The sequence below is a fragment of the Haliaeetus albicilla genome, chromosome 1 (assembly GCF_947461875.1).
Source record: "Haliaeetus albicilla chromosome 1, bHalAlb1.1, whole genome shotgun sequence".
Classification (NCBI taxonomy): Eukaryota; Metazoa; Chordata; class Aves; order Accipitriformes; family Accipitridae; genus Haliaeetus; species Haliaeetus albicilla.
The window spans coordinates 77,698,405-77,723,269 of record NC_091483.1 but is presented as its reverse complement, the minus strand read 5'-3'; the positions used below and the strand labels follow the sequence as shown (position 1 = coordinate 77,723,269).

The 24,865-nt window shown below is 39.2% G+C and overlaps 1 protein-coding gene across 5 annotated transcripts in view; it reads right to left on the bottom strand.

Annotated features, from left to right (window-relative positions):
- The window catches only part of CTBP1 (C-terminal binding protein 1), a 244,849-nt gene that overhangs the window by 153,053 nt on the left and 66,931 nt on the right, over positions 1-24,865 (bottom strand). The window contains exon 1 of one of the 5 annotated variants that reach the window (XM_069795715.1): positions 4,511-4,532. The exons of the other annotated variants lie outside the window; for them this stretch is intronic. Coding sequence (XP_069651816.1) covers positions 4,511-4,517 — 7 coding nt within the window. The 5' untranslated portion in view covers positions 4,518-4,532. Of the gene's footprint in view, positions 1-4,510; positions 4,533-24,865 lie in introns of those variants that run through there. 5 annotated transcript variants of the gene reach the window in all.

Here is a 24,865-nt window from a genome sequence, read left to right as displayed (position 1 = left end):
ATATTGTGCCTCAAAATCTGCAGGAAGTTGTGCCAACAGCACTTACTGTGAACATTTCAGAACAATTTCCCAGTACTGAATATTGCATATCCCAATGTGCCAGCTAGGCTGAGACCTTACACATTACAGAGTTCCTGCCCCAAGGGGCAGTGCCAGATCTGAAACGTTTACTAGTCAAGATAGGTGATTTATGAAAAGTGGGAGAAGCGGTACAGAATTAATTTTTAAGGTTTTTCACAGTCTCTCACCATTGTGCCATTTTTCACTGCTACGAAAAGCCACTTGTGCCCCAAGTTGGCCCATGATGGGAAACTGCATCTTTCCTAAAACACCTCCAGATCTTCCCCCCCCACCCAAGTCATCCCTTACTGAGGAAGAGCATCAATATCTCTAAAGCTACTTTGTCCTCCTGTAAACTTGCCTTTGCTATGATACTTGCAAAAATTTTACCAGTTAGACATTAATGACTGTCACCGAGCTTTGACAGGAGGGGTGAGAGGCAGAACACCAAGTGCTAGAGGAAAATAAAACAGTAAAAGACACAGTAATCCATGATGAGACAAATTTGGTAGATGTGGCCATACAAAATGCCAGCTCTTTCCTTCTGCCTGAAGCCCTAGCCTCCATTAAGGGAGTGACCACTAATTGGCACGTAGAGGAGGAGGGCCTCAAGGAGACAACCCATCGCATTGATGACGAATCCCACATCTTGCAAAGTCCAGCTGGATTCATCCATCTCATTGCAAATTCTCATCTTCAGCTTCAGGAAAGAGAGTGCTGTTCTCTCCAAAATAAATTGTAACGGTGTATGCCAGACCCCAAATCCCACCCCACCAGCGAGCCACACATCCCACCCTTTTTGCCTACGTACTAGCGCAGGAATTAGGGGGACGAGAAGGGACCACCGGGAGTGAGAACGGGATGAGCCAGTTACGGGTCAGGGACCTTGCTTGCGCCTAAGCAAGTCACCCTCCTAAAACGAAACCGAAAGAAGGTTTTTATACTTAAAAACATCTGCATTTCCTGCACAAGTTTCCCAACAATATATTAGCAGGTGAATCACTTCCCTGCCCTGGTCACACGTCCCCCGTGCAGGCTCCAGTCCATCCTGCCCTGCCATGATGGTTTAGACACGACGCTGCTGGTTTGTGAAGCGAGCAGGCTCCGATGGGAACGTCGGCCCCGAAAGGCAGATGTTGTGTAAATTCATATTTCATAAACACAGTTAATTGTGACAAGAGGGCTATAAAAATCCTTGTACTGCTTAAATTATTTCTCCACTTAGAGCAACTCTACCACCAGAAAACGTTACACATTGCACTTTATACTGAACTGGCAGCGCACGGTGATAACATTACAGCTCTATTAAATAACAGATATAAAAATCACAGATCATTAAAAACTACAAATTACTTTTTCTGCCGTCATTCAACATAACTATTTAAAAACAAACATACCATGCAATTGTCGTTAAAAGTTTTCCAATCTAACACTGCATATGTTTTAATATGAAAATTATGCTTTTGAAATAAACATTGCTGCTATCAGGGAAAAGCACTACTAAAAGTCGCATCGCTATTAGACAGAAACTACCACCTTACAGAGTCAATAATCCCTCAGACTTTACCAAGGAAATATTCTCTCTCCATCCAACAAGGTCACAATAAAGGAAAAAAAACAAAAACCAGCAACAAAACAACTAAACGATATCATCTGCTAAAACCATGATCCTTTGATTCAGACACATAGGTAGGCAAGAGATAGGCAATTCAGAGACTGTTTTTTAATAAATTTATGATTTATGTATTTACTGATACTGATCCTTCAGTAATCTATGTCTAGCAGGTTCATCGTATCCATATGAATCTTCTTGCATACACTGGAGTCTAAATTGTTATGCAACTCCTATAATTAGGAAAAAACCCCACCAAAAACCCCCAACTAATTGAGTTTTACTTTTTCTAGCTTCATTTTTTTTCATGTTTGGTTATTCAGAAAAGTATTTATTATGAGTTTATTATCTATTTATATGTGGAAAAGATTTTTTTTTAATAACACGCATGTCCTTTATGTAATAGTCTACGTATACTAACATTTACTAATTTAAGGCCAAGAGTAAGAAAGGTTTTCTTCAGCTCTGTGGGGCCACTGGATCTGTACATGGTACCAGATAAGCGATCTGGTACTGTGCGAAAGGAAAAGACAAGACTTCATCTGCTCTCTCTCACCTGTCTGGGTGAGAAAACAAGCAGGAGGCGTGGAGGGGTAATTCAGTTCTGCAGTACTCACGTCATCTTTCCTATTTCAGTTAGCACCACAAGCAGGCAACGCCTGCCAGCCTGGCTGCAGTTTGTTTACACACTATTAGAAATCAGAATTTGCTAATTACGCTAAAGAAGTCTCAGTAGGTACCAAATAAGCGTAGATAATATTTTGTCTGTTTTCTCAGGATGCTCTGGAAAAAATGACATAAAATATGAAAATTATGCATGCTGTTATGTACTGAAATCAAAGTACAATAAAAGGTACACATGGATATTTCTACTTTTAAACAGTAGTTACTGAACTGTAGCTGGCTTCAATTTAAAAGTACGTATCGCTTGTATAAATAGTATTTATTTCACAATAAAAAATATACTTCATATGTAACTATCTACATTTATCATATACTCAAGTATTCACAATCATTTGAACATAACACACCGTTAAAATCAATTTAAACTCCCTAGATACCTATCATTTTAGACGATCTAAGTGATTTGGGTAGATAATCATAAAACTGCAGCCATGCAGTTTTTGTCTAGGAGCTGACAAATCACCGGTGGTGCAACAGGTACCGTTTCCATTCATCATTATTTTTTACAAAGAGGATCACACTGGCACAGTCCCTCTCGGCGGTCAGGCTGCCTCTGCACCCATGGGTGCACAGGCGAGAGGCGAGGACCGGGGAACCTGCAGCAGCGCAGCTCCTCCGGCCGCTTCCCAACCCCAGAGGCACAGGGGCTGCTCCTGCTCGGTGGGGCCAGACTGAAATTCTTCTGTCACTCACCGGAAAAACCTTTACTGCTTCCTACGGCTTCGGGCTAGCAACAAAACCGTGAAGTTTTCAGGCCTAGCAATAGACCTGGACTCACAAGCATCCTTCTGCCTCTATGATGCACAACAAGGGGTTAACAGCATCACGAGCAAACTCAGGTGTACATCACACTGACTTCATTGACAGCACCGCTGGCGTTAACCCAAATTTCTATATAAGGCACCTTCAAGGTTCAGTGGCAATTTTATTCAAAAGAAAGATTCAGGCACCGATTTTTAACCTGCTCAAATCAGGTATCTGTATCTAAAATTTCCACTGCTCGCTTATGTCACAGAAATGATCATGCAAATATACTACAGTTTCAAGTACTGCCTCCAGCTGGGGATGCTACACGGCATATTTAAATTTCTAGCTAACTACTAGATGGCACAGAAAGCATGCAACCCAACCGTAACGGCAACGTTACTCAGAGAAAAGTTGCAAAATCTGCCAGAAGATTTTTCTGCCTTAAAGCATATCTCAATCAGAAATAACTTTTGCCATGAAAACCACTAGGAAACTCCGAACTTAGAAAGGTGGATGCGGTTTTAATACGAGATGAAATATACAGAAGAAATATAATAAATACAGTTGACCGTAAAGCGCCTCACGAAAAGGAGATGAGATTAGATACGTTGCGAAATAACACGGAGCCAAATTTGTCCCTGAACCATATAACAGATTCACAAGGCAAGATAAAAATGGAGGGTATTTCCCTTCATATTTGTTATTTTAGATTTACACAAAACAAAGTACGTTCGGATAAGGACACATAATCGCGTCAATTTCCAATCAGCTGCCATCTCGGGCTGAAGGGGAAACAGCGATTTACCGTTTAGCAAGTCCACGGGAATAACTTACGGGAAGGATCCAGGATTTTCAGCAGGACCCGACGCCAGCCCGAGCCGATTCCGACCGACTTTCCTCCGCTCGCCGCACGCATAACCCCAATTTTACACCTAGCGGAACCCGCAGCGCAAACTCCGCGCTCAGAAAGTGAATTTTAGCCCACGTTACCCCCCCCCCCCCAAAAAAACCCAACCCACGCAGCACCCACAAACCTCCTCCGGGCTCCCTTCGTGCTCCCACTGACACCCGGAGCCGGCTGCGAGCAGGCAGCCGCGATCGCTGCCCACCTCTTCAATGAAATAACGGAGCGGAGCCGTGCAGTTTGGGGCTGCCTGCTGCTGACCCCCCCGGCCCCGGCCCCGGCCCCGGCCCCGGCCCCCGGCCCGGCCCGGCCCCACCGCGCCCCGGGAGCGCAGCCACCCCGCCCAAGGCGCCGCCGGAGCGGGGAGGGGACACACACAAGACGATAAAGCGGGTGTTAAAGAACAGCCGTAGCAGCAAGGGTGAGGTGAACCGCGCCGGGGCGGGGAGGGGGCCGGGGCACCGAGCGCCGCGGCCGGGCCGGGCCGGGCCCCATCCACCCACCTTGCATCCCCGCCGCCGCCGGCTCCCCACCGGAATATGCCGCTGCCGCTGCTGAAAATACGGGGCAGGCGGCGCGACCAATCGGGGCGGAGAGACTGGCGCCCGCAGCCAATGGCGGCCGCCCGCCGCCGGCCCTCCGCCAACCCCAGCGCAGCTCATTACCCGGCCGGCGGGGCGGGGCGGGGAGGGGCGGGGGCCCGGCCGGGCCGGGCCGCGGGGGGGAGCGGAGCGGAGCGGAGCGGAGCGCCGCCGCGGAGGTGGGGAAGGTGCTGCGGGGCCCGGCGCCGCCCTCCGCGCCCACACAACCCCTCTTTTTCCTCCTTTTTCCTCCCTTTGTTAACCTTTCCTTCCTTCCTTCCTCCTCTCCTCCTTTCCTCCCATCCTTCCTCCTCTTTTCCTTCTTCCCTCCCTCCCTCTTTTCCTTCCCTTCTTCCCTCCCTCCCTCTTTTCCTTCCCTTCTTCCCTCCCTCCCTCTTTTCCTTCCCTTCTTTCCTCCCTTTCCTTTTTTGCTCCTTTTTTTCCTTCCTCCTCCTTTCTTCTCCCCCTTCCCTTCTTTTTTCTTTTCCTCCTTTTTTTTTCCTTTCAGTAGGGCCTTATTCCAGATATTTTTCTACATACCCCCCCCACCAATGTACATCACACAGACCAACAACTTCGGGAGCCCCCCAGGGAACCTGTTGTGCTAAGTGTGAAAGGACACCCCTGCATAAACCAACGCCAATGGCTGCTACACGCCAGAGACTAATATTTTAGAGAATCCAGAAAGGTGAAGGGACGAAAACCCCTCCAACTACTCCAGCTAAAATCAGAGGCTCAGGAGAGCGTCTGTTCAGCCACTGGTTTTTGGTAAGACGATACACAAACCCAGTGCCCAACTAGAACGAGCTCCCAGGGTGCCGAACCCAGCCTTTAAAAATATCAAAACGAAACCAGCAGATGTTCCAGCCACGCAACTTCACTTCAGCACGTAAAGCTTTATGCTGTACCACCACTGCGAAATCAATAAGAAAGTTTACTTTGCTAATAAGTCGGACAATTTTGGAAATAAAGATCTGATTTACAAAAAAACCCCCAAAATTTAATCCATAGGTTGTTTTTTTAAAATTGAAATTAATTAACATTTGTTCATAAAAATAAACTTTTTCAATCTACAAAACTCATGATTGCTGTATGTTACAGCAGAAAAACTACCAACTGTGGAAGAGGAGATAAAAAAAGCTCAGAATTTTCTTTTGTTTTTGCGGTCTAGTGACCCTAATAATTCCTAGGTTTAGAGTGAACAAAAACAGTGAAAATCTGTGCCTCCCATTTCTAATGTTGTGCTCCTCCTGACCTCATCCCCAGCGTTTAAAATCACTAAATTGTATTTGCTGAAGACTCTTGCCTGAACAGGCCATGTTACTAATTTGTTCATAGCGTTTGGCTAATACAGGATAATACATGCCGTGAAGTGATAAACCTGATATCAACCCAAGTCTTGATGATAATTTACAGGAGAAAGCTTTTCTTTTGCAGATCAAGAAAGGCTTATTTCTAAGGTGCCCCAAGAGCCAAGAACTCTGTGGTGCTACGAACTGCTGACAGGCAACCAATAACTGTGACAAATTATACATTCATGACATCTGCAACAATCGATAAACTGACTCACCAAATTAATAAAATATAGATCACAAAGCATACATTTTTATTAAAGAATAATTTCATGATAACCAAGTAATGTGGATGCTTCCAAGCATAAGATTAAATTACATGCTGAGCAAATCTGGCATTTTGTGATAAACTGCGAAAATAGTCTTTGCAACAGCAACTGAGGAAGAACATTGCTGACATAGTCTATAAACATGTTTTATAAAGCATAACCGAAAGTAACAAAAAAAAAAAATCATTGAACTGGTGGTTAGAGAATTCTCTACCATATCCATAATAATTACTTTCTAGACTTCTCCTTGCTTTGTAATTTATTCCTTCAAATACGTTGCTGATTTTGGTGTTAAAAGTAATAAAACCAGATTACCTACATAGGGGAATATTTACACCAAATTAATTCCTTAACTAGTCCAACTTCAACAGTCATCATTATTGGAGTACACAAAGATTTCTGGTACATTTAGGATGACGGAAAAGTTACTTAAATATACAAGGCAAGTGTCCTACCTGATAGATGGACACTGCTTATCAAAATTCTGCTGAATAACTCTAAGTATTTGCTTGAACTTTGGAATACAATGAATCCCATTGGACTTGCAGGTCTGAGGCCATACATGTGGTAAAGTATTTTCCTGCATGGATATTTTCCACTACTGAGAAATGCATCAAGAAGAGCTTTTCCGACCTCTTGTAAAGGTATCGGAGAAGTCATTCCTTCCCCAGAGTGGAAGACAGAGCATCTCGTAGGCAAAGGCTTTACTTTGGGGAAGAAAGCACTTAGGCACATCCTCAGCCTCCATTATCCTCGTTAGGTTGTCGCTACACGGCTCTGAAACATGTCCTAAAGGAAGAATTTAAAATACCGAGATCCTGTTTATTAAGGTTTACAATTATTAGTTCCTGAAACTCTTTAGTACTCAGTCTCTGCAGGCTACCTATGCCATACCAACAGCATTAGAAGGCTGTCCTAAAATTAGTTTTAATCCTCTATAATGACAGATACATGGCGCGCTCTCAGGCAGTCTTCACATGATTGAAGCCTTGTCAGATCTTCCAAATATTTCTTTTATAGTTAAACATCCAGCATTTCCTGGAAGCATACTGTCATACTTCCAGTGAGTCAGTGAGTATTTTACAGCCATAATGTTTCGCCACTTTCTAAACTTCCATGGATTTCCTAGCTAAACGCATGATACGAGGTCTTTCCAGTCCTTCTTTCTAGTTAATAAATAATGGAATCTTAATTTTGAAATGCCGTCATGAAACAAAAATCAAATAGAGCCTAAGTAATATAAAAACAATATTTGTTTATACTAGATCCATTATGAATTGAATTCCTTCTTTAAACAATTGACATTTAATAATACATTAAACACATAAATAGCAATATATTTGAAGTTATAATTCCATCAGCTCTTTCTCATGACATTCATCTTCTGAAAGGCCATATCCACGTTTCAATCTAATCATTTATAGAACATTGTTAAGTTAACAAACGGACATGGCACCTTAAAAATGGCTTACTACTTAGTTAGGGAAGACAGCAGCTTATCTATGGCAACCTAGATCAGTTAAAAAAAAAAAAAACAACTATTCTCTGGCGTATTATTAGTAATCGGAAATTTATTATAAAATGTTACATTCTTTCAGAATGAAATATCTTTATTTGGAAAATATACCCAAATATTTCAACTTACAAACCACTATTTATTTCAATATTTTACACATTTTCTGCACTGTGATCATTTCATTTACTAAGAAAATATCCACATTGCTATGAATCTTTTCAGTCACCAAAACGTGACTACAGATAGCAGCAATGCATATTTCAGAGAAGCAGCAAACAGGACCAGCTTCAGAATTACACCCACAACCCTCAAGATAAGATGAGGCGAGAGCGTTTTCTCTTGTCATAAATTACCACTCCCTTCTATCGGCAATTATTTAACTTTCAAAAATAGCTGCAACGCAGACAAATTATGAGCTACAATTACGCAAATTTATCCCTGATATTAAGACTGCATACATGCATATATGTATACCTACTTAGTCTATTCTAAAATGTATCTGCATGCATAATGGATAAGTATTATAATCAAATACACCAGGGCGTCTTTACCTTATCGCCCAGAATGACAACATTTCTATGCTAAATATCTGTAAGCCATTCCAGTGGTCAAAAATGCCCACTACTGCTTTTTATCTGTATGGTACCAGCCACTTGATCCTGGTGCATCCTCTTCTAATAAACCTTCCTCCTTCCCAGACAAGAGTGCAGAGACCTAAGTTGACGGGAGTCAAAAGGAGCACCAGCCAGGCTTCCAGGAAAAAGAAAAAAAAAATTTATACATATATATATATATCACAGAGTGCAACATAGAAGCTGCATCAGGTTCAGAAGTCCATACTCTGAAAAGACATGAAGGCTGGAAGTATTAGAAATACCGCATACAAAGCTGTCTGTTCTTGGCTGCTGTTGGATACTTCAAGACCAAGTTGCCTCATTCTTTTCTTGGAAACTGGAATTATTGAATATCTTAAGTCACCCAATGAAAAGCAAATTAAAATTTGACTACTGCACTACTATTCTGAGTCAAAGCAAGCACCTTCCACTTTGCCAGAGGTCTTGGTAGACCACTTGGTAGATCAACGCCTCTGCTAAATCTCTATCATGCTGCTGAGTGCTGCCTCTCAAACAGATAGCTGCATTTCTCTTGTTCATATATCCAATTATCCAGATATTCATCTTAGATATGGGCTAACACTGCAGATCTTTAACAGAAGGACATTGTTTTAACTCCCCATAGCTCTTCAGAGCCTCTGGTCCTACCTGCATGGCTTTATATTCGGCCGTTTACCTACCAGAGCCTGCTGGGCGAGGGAAGGGAGATTCTCCGGGAGGTAGCACCATGGGCAGGTTTGGGGCGGGAGCTACGAAATCTCTGTATTCTCAGTGACATGGACCTTTCTTTTACTCACTTATTAAAATGTTGTATTTACACCATTCATTATGTAGTGAACACCATACAACAATGAACTCAGGGTTGGGGTTTTTTTGTTATTTAAGCATTTCTTATTATTCTTTGCAGTTTTATAGGGCTTAAGAATCCCAGACTCCCAGAGATCTAGGCTCTGCACAGAAACTTAAGAAAAAGATGGCAACCCAATACAGTTGTCTTTTTCCACACTGGTTTTCAATCATGACAGAATATATTGCTACAATAAAAAGCCTTGATACTTTCTGATTTAAAGCACAAGAACAAATGCTATTTTTAAAGTCAAAATCTGTTATAATGATAGGGTTGGGGTTTGGGGTGGGGTTTTTTTGGAAGAGTAGAGATCTTTTTTTTTTTTTTTAACTTACAGTGAAAATTCTGAATATTCTACATGCGCATTCACATTATTTTGCAAAACTGTCAACACTAGATATATGCTTCCTTCTTTGAACTATCTCCCTGGGTTGCAACCCTCATCTAAATTTGAAAATATTTTGGTAAACATAGCTGATGTTTCATGGGTGTAACGTTGAGACCATAAGGAATTTAAGAAAACAGTTGATACCGTACTAAAATCTAAAATAGGCTTTTAAGAATCTATCAGCTTTCTCAGATCAGTAACTAATATGATAACCATCTAGAAATAAGGATCTCTAGCCTATTACTTCCTCCTAAATTTTCCTCCCTGGAGTTTTGTTTTGGAACTTTTGAGCTCCTTTTGAAGGTTATTTGTATATTCTATTGTGATGACATATTTAACACATTAGTTAAATATGTTATTCTCTTAACATTACACATTTAGCCTATATATCAAGGGACTTGTATCACAACATTTATCACAATGGGCTTTCACTCCAAGACCAGATTGTCTCAAGTATAGCCATGAACATCCACACTTTTCCCAGATAAAGAAAATAGTTTGAATAAAACATTAAGAGTGCTGCTGATGTAACACATTTCTCAGAAGCAGAGGTCTGAGAAGGATTTCCCTTGGGATGTTATAGGAGCTATGCAAAACAATTCCTTTCACAAACTTGAACTTCCATGTTAGGGTTTTTTTTGCCACCTCTCTCCTTGGAAAACTGTGGTGGACTTGGGTGCTCTACCCATCAGGAATCCTCTTCCAGCATTCACCCTCAATTCATGCAGCATTTGTTGGTACCATTTTTTTGTTCTGCAGCCATTGACTCTCAGTTCTTTTACTTCTGCTCCATACTCTATCTCTCTAAGGATGAATACTCTATGCTCCTCACATATCCCTCTTAGTGCTAGTATCTTCACCTCACGTGTTACTGTTCAGAAACTCACACTGACAGCGCAGAAAATTCTGTTCACTTGTTTTTATGCATATCACAGGGACCGCTAAAGCACATCCCATGATCATCCAAGTACTATTTATCTATAATGAGGATCTTGTTGCAAGTTCCTATTTTACAAAACTCTGCTATTACTCACTGAGTAATACGATATGACCTTCGATTTTTCATTTTGAATTTGAGTCCACTTCTATTAGCCCAGTTTTCAATGTCATCTCAGTTATTTCTGTACAATACCCTGATTCTCTTCTATATTTAGGATGCCTTCCAATTTTGTCCTTAGCACAGCCCCTCTACTGATGCCAGGTGATCCACATTAAGCAAGTCAGGCTCAACACTCCACTGGTAACCTCTCTTGCACACCACACCTTCTAGAAAAACATTATTTCATTTGGAATAACACCTGTCAGTGAATTTATGCAGGAAGAAATAATTCTTCTTCAGCTGAGTTTTCCAGCTGCAACCACTCCGCTTGCTTTCTGGTTCATCTTTAGGCTAAGAGTTAAGATATATAAAATGAAATCATGCCTAGTGTCGCTGACACACGGACCGCATCTGGCCTCCACTACATTATTCGGCAGATGGTTGTGAGTAACATGTTCTGGTTCAAGGTCTTTTAAAGACACTGGGTGCACACTGAGGAACTGGCCTCTGTGGTTGGAGTCACACACGCAGTCATGCTCTGTGGATGCTTTACTCCACCACCAAGGTCTCACCAACCTTCAAGAGGCAGGCAAAAACCAAACCTTAGCTTGAGTCTTCACTTCTGGTAGCTCATGAGGTAGAAGCCTATAATTCTTGGTAGCAGTAAATACTAATTTTTATGAGTCTTGAATTAATTCACAATAAGCTCCTTAGTGTTCTATAAAATACACAACACTCTTAAGTGTTGAGGGCTGCGCTGAAGCTTTGGGGTTTTTTTTGGAACAAGAGATAATGTCTGGATTTTGAAACACGGTGGTGTTTTAGAAATGAAGAGTGAAGACTCCCCCAGGGAGGTGCAAGAGGCTGCCCCGCACACCACACAGCTGCCTTTGGCACGCCGGAGTCTTCAGAACCTCTACAAAAAAGTAGTTCTGCCAAAAAAAAAAATGAAGTAGGTTTAACCATTTTTAGAAGCACTGCCAATACCAAGGCATCAAACCAGAGTCTTTGCCTGTACCTGTCCCCCCTATCCCTAGAATGATCAACCAGTATCATTAAATCACATGGTACCGTTAAAGCAGTTCAGGACCGCCCCGGAGGCATTGGACCCAAAAGCAGCAGATCTGCGGGCAGTCACGGTGCAATGAACCCACCCTCTCTCAAGGGGAAGATCCTCGGCTTGAGCAGGCCAGCGTATGTACGTACTTATCGCCAAAAGGGTGGAATTTCTGCAGAGAGACATCAGGTAGCTTTAGGACCTCTGCTGAGGCGTGTTCAGTGAAACGCTGTGTTTTAATTACGCAATTACACAGAACTCAGAGACCCAGCTCTGAAGATTTGCAGACACAACCCTCCTTCCTGGCACAACCCACTCCAGCAGTTAAATTCCGAAGCCGTGTGCAGGGCGAGAAGATTTTTCTTAAAGCCTTCCAACAACATCAATAACACAGTCCTAGTTATGAACTTCAGTTAGCTATGTGCTCATTAAATCACAGCTGTTTCCCCTTGATGTAGTATTAGATCAGACATCACTAAAACTGCCTCTGTGTATGTATGTATACAAATACACTTTGGCCTTTGTTCTGCAAAACAAACTCTTAACATAAAAGTGTTTATATTAAAACTAAGTAGAATTAAATGTCAATTAACAATTACTAATAGTCTTAAGATAACATTTCAGATCTATTATAATCCTATAATAAACTGACTGCAGAGCTGACATTGTTTTGGTTTCAGCTATTGTTTTGACTCAGAAAGAAACTACCAGTTGATTAAAAAACCTGAATGATCTTAAGCATTAACACCTCAATTGAAAACCGCTCCTGAGCTTCACTATTTGCTCACAAGGAGGTCAACACACCTCATTTCACTTGCCTACCTGCTCATCACAGCTTTGAATACATGAGGAAGGGTTTGGGGTTTTTTCTATTTAGTTATTAACTCATGCTTCTTTAACAAAAGCAGATGGACATTTTTCCCTACTCCTCTAGTCCTTCATAAGCTCTTTGGATCACAGATAATGCAGAACCTATTTAGCCTATCTGGAATGACAATACTGTTCAATTTGGATAGTGTAAACCTATTTTTCAATGAAAGAGATATGTTTGTTTTCAAAGCTGTGTGAAATACAGAAAACAATCCACCAACTGAAGATATAAAACTAGGTAAAATATGCAATCATTAACATCCATCACTGTATTTTGCACTCACATTCTCACTAGAGTAAGACTTCTTCGTACAGCCTATCTTGCAACATGAGTAAGAATAGAGCAGTTTTGATGGACAGATCAGAAACAACAGCTTAAAATTTATTTTTAAGTTTGTCTATTCCTATGTGCCTTTTTGGAAGAGTTTAGTTGCCTTCAGAAGCTCTAAAAATGGTCCTGCCAAAAAAATAGTCTTAACCATTTTCAGAAGCACTGGCAATCCTAAGGCTTCAAACAAGAGGTTTTGCCTGTACTTGATGCTTCTTTCTGTGAAGACAAGACCTCTAATTCTACAAAAAGCAGCAACTGATACTGTAACGAAGACTGAAATCCACCATACTGCAAAGCATCCAATTTCAGTTCTTTGCTAAAATGTATTGAAGCACAAATACATTTCAGTTTACCAACATACTTCAGGCCCAAGTTCATTTCTACATGATTTTACCTTTAGCTTGTAGGAGCATTTAATGATGTACCACATCACCTCAATTCTATACGCTATGTAATAAGCATTTTACAACCTTTGGAAAAGGAGATAAAGCTCAACAGCTAGCTGTATTCATCTTTTTCCACCATTAATCTAATGAGAAGGTGGCAGATGAAGCTAGAGTAGGCTATAAACATCCTCCGGAGCATTTTGCAGTATGCCACGCGTGGCCTCGGTCACTTGCTGTAACAGGAGCGTGCATCCTTATTCTTTCTCCAAAAGGCAACACTGCTAGAATCAGCTGCTTAAGAAGTACCCAATATGTTATATACAGTGAAATAACACAGGGACTGGAGTGACTCTCAGTGAATCCATATGTATTTTACATGGAGCATATATAGCCTATGTATTGCCCCATGGTCAGGCTTAAACACCTTCTTTTAACATTATCAGCTAAAACATGTTTTGTACATTCTTTTGGGACAATGGAAAAATAGAAGTGTTTTAACTTAATCCCAGCTGTAAATCCCCACTCCTGACACACGTGTCTCCTCCTCAACCACCTGAATGAACCTACGATTGAAGAGACGAGGAAGAACAGCTTCCATTGTATCCCAAAGATTTACATAGGACTTACAACTCAGATTATTTGAACAAGGTTACTTTGTATTTAATCACAGAAGAAAAACTCTATCGAGTTTAAAAAAAAAGAAAAAATGGGAGTAGTTTAACAAGGTAGGAAAGATCACTGCAGCAGTCCTTGGCATGGACAACACTTAACAAGGGTTGAAAAGCAACAGCCATTCAAGAAGAAACTAGTTTCATCTTGTTTGAACTAGAAACTCCCTACACAAACTAAGCAAACATCCTTATCCTTTCAATAACCCAAACACTTGAAGCTAAAGTAACAAAGCAAACAACTATGTTCAACAGTATTTTGTCATTTTGTAGCATCTCGTATCTGGGGCACCCAGAATTTTCTGGGTAACGCTAGGAAGTATTATTATTGTTTTGCACTGGTAAAGAAGCAAGAAGAAATATTTTAGTCCCATGAGAAGGTCCACATCACTTGACTCAGTCTCCACACATACAAACTTCACAGGGTATGTATAACTAAATGCCCTTCACAGCCATTTAATCATTCTAAGTGTCAAATATATTAGAATAAGAAAGCAGGAGTCATTAAAAAAAAAAAAAATCAGATTTAACAATAACACATGCACAAAATTAAAAAGGTAAAGGATTGATTAATGACAAGCAGCAGAATGATGATGCAAGAATAAAAATCGATCTTCATTGAAATTACTGCATTTTGTGCAGAAAAATCTTTGCAGACCACCATACAGTATGGTGGCCTTCCAAGACTGACATCCACAGTATCTTAATAGGAAATTTGGTCTTATCCCTTCTCTTATATCCGGCACTAACATACTTCCTACTATAAACACTTCAAATAGCCATAAGCAATAGCAGTATTGATGTTAGTGATCATAGGATAGCATTAATATACAAAAATGGATTATTTCTATTATGAAATATTATTAATATTGTGTCTAAGTAATTTCCAAATTGTGTCTAGAAAGACTGGACTTAAGTCTTTATTTTCTAAAAGTGTGCAATGGGTGCAATGAGAAAACTATTTTCATATCACAGTAATATTTCAGACATGAAACACCATTATAATGGCATGTCATTTAATTATGTAACATCAGATAAATCAAAAAACGCTAAAAAATGTCAGAAGTTAAGCATATAGGGGTTACCCCCTCATTTTCCTCAAACTATTTTTAATCAAGTTCTCATTTTAAAATTGTTCAGTTATTCCATTTGTGGAGCACAGTATATTTTGAATCTGACACTTCCCCCACCACCACCCCCAAGAGGAAATCCCATCACCAAAGTGGTAAACTTGTTCTTTAAAAGTGACTGTATTTGAATAGACCAAATTGGGCTTTTGGGGGAAGAGTAAAATATCTTAAATTTACAGCATCAGTAAACAAAAGCAAGAGATATCTGTATTAAATGGCTCACTAGAGCATGTAACATTTTACAGAAATAGGATTTTACAAGGATACAGAAAAGTAGATTTTCTGTATTTGAAGAGTCAACCAAAAGGCATGGGAAGAAAACAACAAAAAAGATACAGTACGAGGCAATAGGGACATACCATTAAAAGATTTGAGGTTTAATATACTTATTTGTGATTTTTTTTAATGAATTAGCTAGGTATTGTTACAATGGAATAACAAAACCAAATTTTTTTTTAGTGCAGCTGAATAGGGGAATTAAAAATATATGGAATCGCTTTTAATTTGGGATGAAAATGATCTAACACACTCATATAGCTGGTGCTTTAGCAAGTGATAAACACCTTAATAGAAGAAGAAAAGAAAAAAAAAGAAAAATTTTCTCTAAGCTTGCTTTATAGTTTTTTAATGTAAAAGTAGATGGACAAAAATATTTATGACAACTTCTTAAAGAAGAGGCAAAACTGACATTCAACTTCAGCGGATCTACAGGATCAGCAAGCAACAGGATCCACAACAGGCAGAGCCCAGCAGCCGAGCTCCTGCCCAGAGCTACAGGGTGTAAGAAGTGGAGCAAAGAAGCTGCAAGATCACTAAAACTGACCTTGCAAAACTATTTCTAACAATTCCTTCTAATCTCTCTAGTAACTAAAGAGTTCAGGACCACATAGTGCAAGCCAATGCATATTCTGTACATTAAATGGTTTTTTTTTTTCATTTTTTTCCCCACTGAATTTAGACCATGTTACAGTCTAGCTCTTACAAAAACAGAAAATTGTATGTCAAAAAAGAGAATAAGAATACAGAGCCTGTGTTTAAGATAACATCTACGGTCTCAATAAACTATGTAAACCAACTTGTTATGGCTCATTGTCTAGCCATGACAAAACAATTGTCTTGGAAAGGACTGACTGGCAACAGAAAAAAAAAATGAAGAGACTTATTGATTTAAAAAAAAAAAAAATACTAATTTACCTAAAATTTTCTGGTATTACTAAAGCTGAAGAGCAGAAACAGGCCCACATTACCTATTGGTTACACAAAACCACAAAACACTACTGCTGAATTAGAAAAGTATAAGTAAACAGAGATTGCGTTTAATTAGTTAATGCTGTTTTGGGGTTCTCCTATTTCCTTGTCATTGAAGTCTGTACCAAGAAGAGAGACGTGTGTCTGTAAGGAGATGATGGTGAGAGTGTAACTAAATGAGTCCTCTGGAAGCCAACTTAGTCTCAAATGCTGTAAGGTTTCTGACAGTCAAGGAAACCCTAAACCAGAGTTACTGAGGGCTGTGAAGTACTACATGTGTGGAAACATTTTTTTCGTTCTGTTTTCTTTTGCTTCTCAGAAGTTTTATTGACTTACTCTGTATTTGAACAGACACATTTCATTTGATATTAGCCAACCAACCGGTATCAAAACTATGTAACTGAAGGTGTTGCATATGAATGTAAAATCTGATATTGAGTAGAACTGATAGGAAGAACTACAAGGTTCATTTGCTTTTGGATTACATGAATCCCTATGGTTGAATCTTGACTGTTTTCTTCACTAATGTTAGTAGAAGCACATAATTGACATCAGTGAAACAATGAAAGCATTGAACAGGAAGGATGAGCTGTTGACATCAATTTTTCCTTCAGACTAGAATATTTATCCAGTTACCTAAAGGGACCATGTTGGTTTTTTAGGGAACAGTTGACATGGCTGATGAGTCTATGCTGGGTCAGAGAAGGTTGTACCAGCCATGGGGGAATAAAGAATGACCAGGATCATCACCAGAATCTATATAACCTCCCATATATAAAGGGAAAACATGAAAGGTCTTGAATTTCATGACATGCTCTAGGTGGCACTGAGATTAGCATCTCCTTTAAGAAGAGATTTGAAGACGTCTCTTCAGAAATGAAAAAAAAATTGCTGTTAGGAAAACGGACGTACTATCCAGTCCTGTGTAGAATAGCCGTGCATTATCCTACAGAATACAGCATCTCACAGAGAGTCCAGACATCTAACCTCATCCAAAGAAGTCAAGTGCCCATTAATCTCTAAATTTAAAGGTATTTTTAAGCTTTTATTTATCTTAGTTGATAGGATTAAAAAAAAAAATCACTCGGTATACTAACATACAGAAACTAGTCTAAGAATTGAGCTGCACAATAGGCTGAATGAAAGATTATTAAAACAAAATCTTGCTGTTAGTATTGGATAAACATACATCCCCACCTACGACCTCCAAAAACTCTACAGGGCAGCTGAATCACTGAAACTCTCCGCTGTGCATCTCCGATGTGACAGCATACACAGCAGAGATACCAATGTATCCAGGACTCTTACCCCCTGTAGGCAACCAAAGGCAACCTGTATCGTCTCCATTTCAGCCAGAAGTATTTTACAGATTTATCAATTTTTATCACCTCAAATGCTTTGCCAAAAGTTTTACCATCTGAAGCTCAGAAAACATGTTACAGTTCTCTTGAATATACTGAATATCTGGCAGGCCTACATGGTTTACATGTATTTGATTTCAGATTATTTAAAATGTTAATTGGTAATTTGTGAAAATAGGTTTTGTTGAAAACAATAAAATTATAGACGTGTGATTTTGTCTTCTATTTATATTACTTGCTTTAGTCTGTTATATATTACATTTTTGTTATATTGCTCACGCAACAGTGGATTTGCTGTTTCTGGAAAAACATGTAACTGCATCTTCTTTTATTTCACCACAGTACATTGAGATATACTGTCTCTGTGCAAGTGCATGTCTACATACAAGAAAAAAACCACCCTACTACCAGTTTTTAATGTAAAGGTTAAGATGCAGTTGCTCTCAAGCTCGTTCTATTAAACTTTTTTTTCCCCTGATTAATGGTTAACTGGCAATAAGTCTGCACTTTCTTAGTGATATTTATTGCACATTACAAGCATCGTGCTGAGAAGCACATATGTAATAAGGTTTATTTCTATTTTCATGCTACTCCTTGCCAAAAAAGCACCGTGAAACCCATCTGTTGTATTTCCTGGCTGAGGTTGGACAAGAAAAGGAGACTCTACGCAGCACTCTATCACTGCAAACGATATTGATCAAAGCAGAGTTTGGAGATGGAATCGAAAGTGCTTACTCAGAGCAGGCATTCTGCCTCATTGATATACCCAGATGAAAATATATATAAGATATAACACACAAAGAAAAAATAAAGACCAGGAGACATGCAGCTCTGGAATCCGGTCAAGCAGGTACCTGAGATAAGGACCTAATTAGAGGCTGAAGCTTCTGAGAATTGTTTCTGTACATTTGTCCATGTGTACCTTCAAACATGCAAATTTTTTTGTACCGGTGTTTTTCATTTTGTGCCAGTATTATAAATGAAGTATCTACCTGAAAAACTGAAGTATATTTGGGGTGCCTTTTTTTGTACCTTGTACAAGCGATGCGAGTGCTCTGATAGGGCATGCACAGTTGTTTGTTTTGGCTTTTTTTTTTTAACTTCCTCAAAGAAAATAGATACTGTCCTCTTTATTTGCAGATGGCATGCCTTTACAATATTTTAACCCTACTAACTTCCTCATTCAAGACATGAGAAATGTTCTTCCTTTTATCTGTCAAGCAAACCGATGCAACACATAATTCAATGTTACTTTAGCGTGTGAAGGAGCATAAGTAATCAGGATGTTGGTAAGATCAGTTGAGATGATGCAAATGGATTCTGATCCATGGATGAAGAAAGGCCACCAAAATATCAGACTTAAAGGGAAACAAAAATATCTGATACATGACTTATTTTGAAGGGAACAGGGTAGACAGAACACCCAAGAATGGCTGTATGTTGACTACCTGGGGAAAGTATTTCAAAACTTGAAACATTTTAGTATTTAGGAAAGCAAGGGTATATAAACCATAACTGAAACATGCAATTGTCAACCACAAAAAAAACCTCCAAATGCAAATTAAAGTACAGAATAATTGTAGGCAGTACCATCACAACATACAAGGGTTTAAATTAAAAGATAAAGCAAATCAACCTCTGAATGCTAAATTTTGAAAAAATGTTTGCAGTGTGGACACAAATACCAACACGATTGCAAAACCTAGGTTTAGGCATAAACACACAACATCTTTTCCTCATCCCCCTTCGAAAAGAAAGCACACATACTGCTTTTAAGGAGCGTTGCTTTCAGAGCTCCAGAAAGTAATGTTCTCAGTATTAAAAATACAGCACACCAAGAGCCTAAGATACACTTGGGCTCCTTAATGCACTCTGATGCAGGAATAAGAGAGTTACCTTTATTGTGAAGATACAGTAACATCGCCAACAGGGTAGCTTTCAAGAGTAACTGCTCTCCCATCTGAACTTCAGGTGCAAAGAAGTTAATTCTAAGCCATTCTTAGGCTCAGATCCTTCCCACCACCTAAAGAACCTAAACAAGGTACCTTACTCAAGCTAGAAGTTCCTGTATATTTGACTGGAAACGATAGAAACTTCCAGATCATGTCATCTCAAGTAAAATCCTAGTCACTTTATAGACTACCCTTCTTCTTCCACTCATTAGGAAGCTAGCTTAACTGTGGCTCATCACATCACTGCTAAACACAGGTACAATATTCTGAATTCAAACCAGAAATAAAAAGTTCATACAGCAGATCTCTGCAGAATTTGTGAAACCTTCTTCTGTGGATCAGAGTCAAAAGATACTTCCACCCCCACAGTTGCTAAACTACTGCCTCCTCACTGAGACTGCCGGCAGTATGACCAATTGCTAGCAACAGTAGTGAAAATGGCCATACAGTTTTGGTAATATAGACATTAAACAGCATCTTGTCAAAACCAAAATTTCATATTAGTATTAATTATCTTTTAACAGCTAGAGAGATTACATTTCAATAAACCAGAAAGTTACCCTTTAGCTGGGGATGAGATCCTTTTACATAGGCATGTTTGGTTTGATTTCTTTGACTCTTAAGTCCAATAAATAGTGTCCTTTTATCACGTAGATGTTTGGGGGAAGGCCAAAGCAAACAGTTATACCAGCTTCATTCTATGCATCTTCACATCTCTCTGTAGCTCTATAACTTCTTGGACTGACATTAAAGGCTCAATCAGAAATGCCACAAATTTACCAGATATTTCCCCATTCTTCCCTCAACTTTATTAGTGCAGTAGAAAAATGTTATTCAAAAAAACCCCACAAGTTAACACAATACTATATTGTCCAGCCTATAAATCCATCATGCAGATCTTACATGTTTAGGGATATAAAGAATGCTTGACACAGACACAGTTGTAGTTGAGACCATCTTTGAGACTGATAAACCGTTCTAGAAATGACACATCACCCCCTTTTTTCATAGATGCCTGTTAGTTAATATTTGCATCACAGTCCTTATTTTATGGTATGATCCTCAGTTCAATGCAATTTACTGGTAATTACATTTTTAATTTTTTTTTTTGAGAGATAAATCTCATCCTAATGAAACCATACCTCCCTTATGTAGTACCTAAATCTCTGGCTGTTTAGAAGGATCACTTTCACAAAGTACTGGATGCAGTCCAAACCCGAGAAATTACTTCTATGTACAAACCCTCAACCATGTTAGAAATCTTGGAGAAGTCTAGTAAAGTGGTTCTTGTAACTGTATTACTAAAGCAATAAAATCAGCAGACTATTTTTACTATTTGTTTAGTAATAGCACTTGACAACCATAGAGCACTGTAACAGTAAACTAAAATCCACTTGTATTTTTATTACTCCTGCTTCAAAAAAAGAAATAAAAGATATCACTCGTAATATTCTTGTAAGAAGTAGTCATAAGTTTCCTCATTTTCTTGATGTCATTTATATAACTCCTGTTATAGTTAGACACTCGATGAGGCAATATTTAAATAAAAGGACAAAACCCCTGTACTAATAGAACCAATTTGTTTTTAAGAACTTTTTGAATTACTGTACACTGCTAGCATATATGAAATCAGTCAGAAATGTAACAGTGGTTTCCATTTGAAAACTCCCAAGTATAAAAGAATCTGTCCTTTACGCATGATAAAATCTAGTGACACAGCAAAATATTGCTGCTGCAGTGTCCTCAAGGTATGCCCTTCGGAGAGTCCTGCGCTGCTTGCTCAGAAGTGCTGCAATAATCCATTAAGTAAAAATCATTTACATGCACAAAAACAGCTCAACTGCTGAATCATGAAGTAAGTATATAATAATTATGTGATACAGTTTTTTTAGCTTGATAATGTTATTATTTTCTTTCAAATTTTCTCTGTAAATATGTTTCAATTGTTCCTTAATAGAGACAGTCACTTGGATAGGTGGATTATTAAATACTAAGTAGCATTATTCTATAATAGCTTGTTGGGGTTTTTTTAACTATATATAGACTTTTCACCTTGCTGTAACACCAGTAATGAGTGATGCCTCAGACAGCGTAAGTATTATCATCATTTGACAGGTAAGGAAACAAATACAGTGGGAAATTGCTTCCACAAGGACTCTAAGCACAGCTGGTTAAGCCTTGTTCTGATCTCCCATATCTTTAATCACATACCACACCACTTCTAGAGATGTGATGATAGATTTGTTACATACATCATCCACATGTTGTGCATTACCACAGGTACCTAATATACAGAGGGCTACTTTTTATTTTTATTATTAGGTATCCTGCTTCCTTTCTTTAAATGCTTCAGCCATTCTGAGTTAGACAAAAAAGCGAACTTAAAAGTGGTCTCTAAAATTAATATTTCTTATAACACCTATGGTCTTGGTTTCAGCTTGGATAGATTTAATTTTCTTTCTAGTAGCTGGTGCAGTGTTATGTTTTGGGTTCAGTATGAGAAGAATGTTGATAACACACTGATGTTTTCAGTTGTTGCTCAGTAGTGTTTATACTAAGTCAAGGGTTTTTCAGCTTCTCATGCCCAGCCAGCAAGAAGGCTGGAGGGGCACACGAAGTTGGGAGGGGACACAGCCAGGGCAGCTGACTCCAACTGGCCAAAGGGGTATTCCATACCATGTGACATCATGCCCAGTATATAAACTGGAGGGAGTTGGCCTGGGGGGATCACTGCTCGGGAAATAACTGGGCATCGGTCAGCAAGTGGTAAGCAACTGCATTGTGCATCACTTGTTTTGTGTACTCCAATCCTTTTATTATTATTGTCATTTTATTATTATTATCATCATTATTAGTTTCTTCCTTTCTGTTCTATTAAACTGTTCTTATGCCAACCCACAAGTTTTCCCTTTTTTTTCCCCTATTCTCTCCCCCTTCCCACTGGGTGGGGGGGAGTGAGTTAGCAGCTGCGTGGTGCTTAGTTACCAGCTGGGGTTAAACCATGACACCTATAAAATAAATCTGAAGTTGTGAAAAACATTATTATTTATTGCACTGACAGGCCTAATGGGAAAGTATTAGAAATGCACAGCAGCATCTACCTGACGTCCTAGACACTGATATGCTGGGTTAGTATACCGAGGCACTGCAAGTGGGCAGTGTTACTTTATTTTTTTACTCTAATAATGAAGCTAATGAGTCTGGAAGCCTCAAAGAACAGGAGAAGGACCCTCCAAAGTTGTACTAAGTTTGGACAGGGAAAATAGAAGCCTTCCACAACCAAGGGTGCAATAAAAGCTTGTGATGGGTTAAGACCAAAGGTCCATCTTGCTCAACAGTGTTTTTTTCCTGCTGCTAGATTCAGGAAAAGAACAGTGAGACAAAGAATATGAAAAAAGGGCAAGACTAGTAATTCATCTCCAGAACCTCTCCCTGCCACTAGCAATTTGCAATTCAGGAGGCGTGTGAATCAGAAGTGTTTCAGCAAACCCACTGGATTCTTCTCCTACAAACATACCTATTCACTTTTTCAACCCTCATGAAACTTCAGTAACCTATGATATCCTGCAGCGAGGAGTTTCATAACTCACCTGATGTGTGAAGAAATGCTTTGTACACCTACATGCAGCAGTTTCACTTGATGCCTGCTGGTTATTGCACTGAGAACGGAAACAGCCTTGCAAAGATAACAGGCGAGGGGTTTTGGACACATTTGCGGGAAGTAGAAGCACTACTTTCTAACCCAGGGCTGAGGGGAGTATTTAAACTGCTACACTTTCATGAAAGGAGGTCAAAAATCTTCTTGCTTACTCCCAGAAAGTGACTTGATGTTCTGACTATCAATAGTGTAGAGTGTAATGCCGAGTCAGGTACAAGCATAGCTCATCAAGACTTTCTCCATGAGAAACACTATTGCTCCCTACCCCACTCCCCAGCTGGATCCACATACAGTCCATGGAGAACATCAGAAATTCCAGGCAAGTCCTGAACTGCTCCCTAAAGGCACCGACTTTCAACTGCAACAGCCCTCACCAACCTCCCTGGTCTTTACAGGATGCCACACATAGCTTGGATATCTGAAGTGGGCAACTTTCACATCAGATCAACAAACCTAAAAAATCCTGAGTGCGTAAGTTAATTCTGGTACAAGTTCTCATCTTCAAACCATGCTAGCTTTTTAAATTCTTGTTTCCTTCATTTGGCTGGTAGCAAACTCTGAAGAGGCCAGAACACAGACAGGCTAACAGTCTCAATTCAGGTTCCAGCTACAAGATCAAGAATCAATATACTGCCAGCAATTTGTGATTTAATTAAAGTATCATGGACATGGCTGTGTCCCCAAAACATGAGGTTAGTATGTTCTATCCTTATTTTGAAACACGGTTAAAAAAATATATGAAAATGAGACTAGAAGAAAAAAAAATGGCCAGAGAAAATATCTGAAAGGAGGTTAAGAGTTTCCTAATTACCTGATTTAGCTGACAGTTAGCCATGCTTACGCTCAATTGCCACACAAAACTTCAATGGTATTTTGTAGATACCATGGTGTAGGTACAGGTATCTTACTAAAACTTCTGTAACTCTAATAACCACATTTTCCACTATCACTCCTGAATTGACTAATGCGAAATTCAGTGAATGACATCCTAGTTTGTCATGCAATCTTTAATTTTCTTCCACTTTATTTTCAACAAGTTAAATGCTTTTGGAGAAGACGTATTTTCATGTTTGAAAAAAAAAAAAAAACCAAAACAAACACAAAACTGAGGATTATACCTAAGCTTCACAGAAACTGAGTTCTGAAAACATCCCATCCAGCATACAAGCTTCTATCAAATTTTCTGCCATTTAAAAAATATGCTAATCTTAAGCATTAATGGAACATCTTCAAATGGTAATTGTATCTTAAAATAACCTTACTAACTGCTGAAACCTCAAGTCTAGATATATTATTGTCTTAGTAACAGCTACGCTGATTCTCTACTTGATGATATCACACGATCAATATTATTCTTAAATAAGCCTAGAATGAGAAAGCTCTAGCTTACCATTACCTTCTGTAGAGACCAAACAAAAAACCTTTCAGCAAATAAAATAAAACTAGATCAGTGTCCCTGATCTGAGCTAATTATTAAAACACACTTGTTAATACTTTACTATTTGTGGACAACATATTTAAAAAAAAATTAGCATCACAAATCATGACTGATGATGGAGCAGGTGCAGCTGAACACGAAACCTCTGCTTGA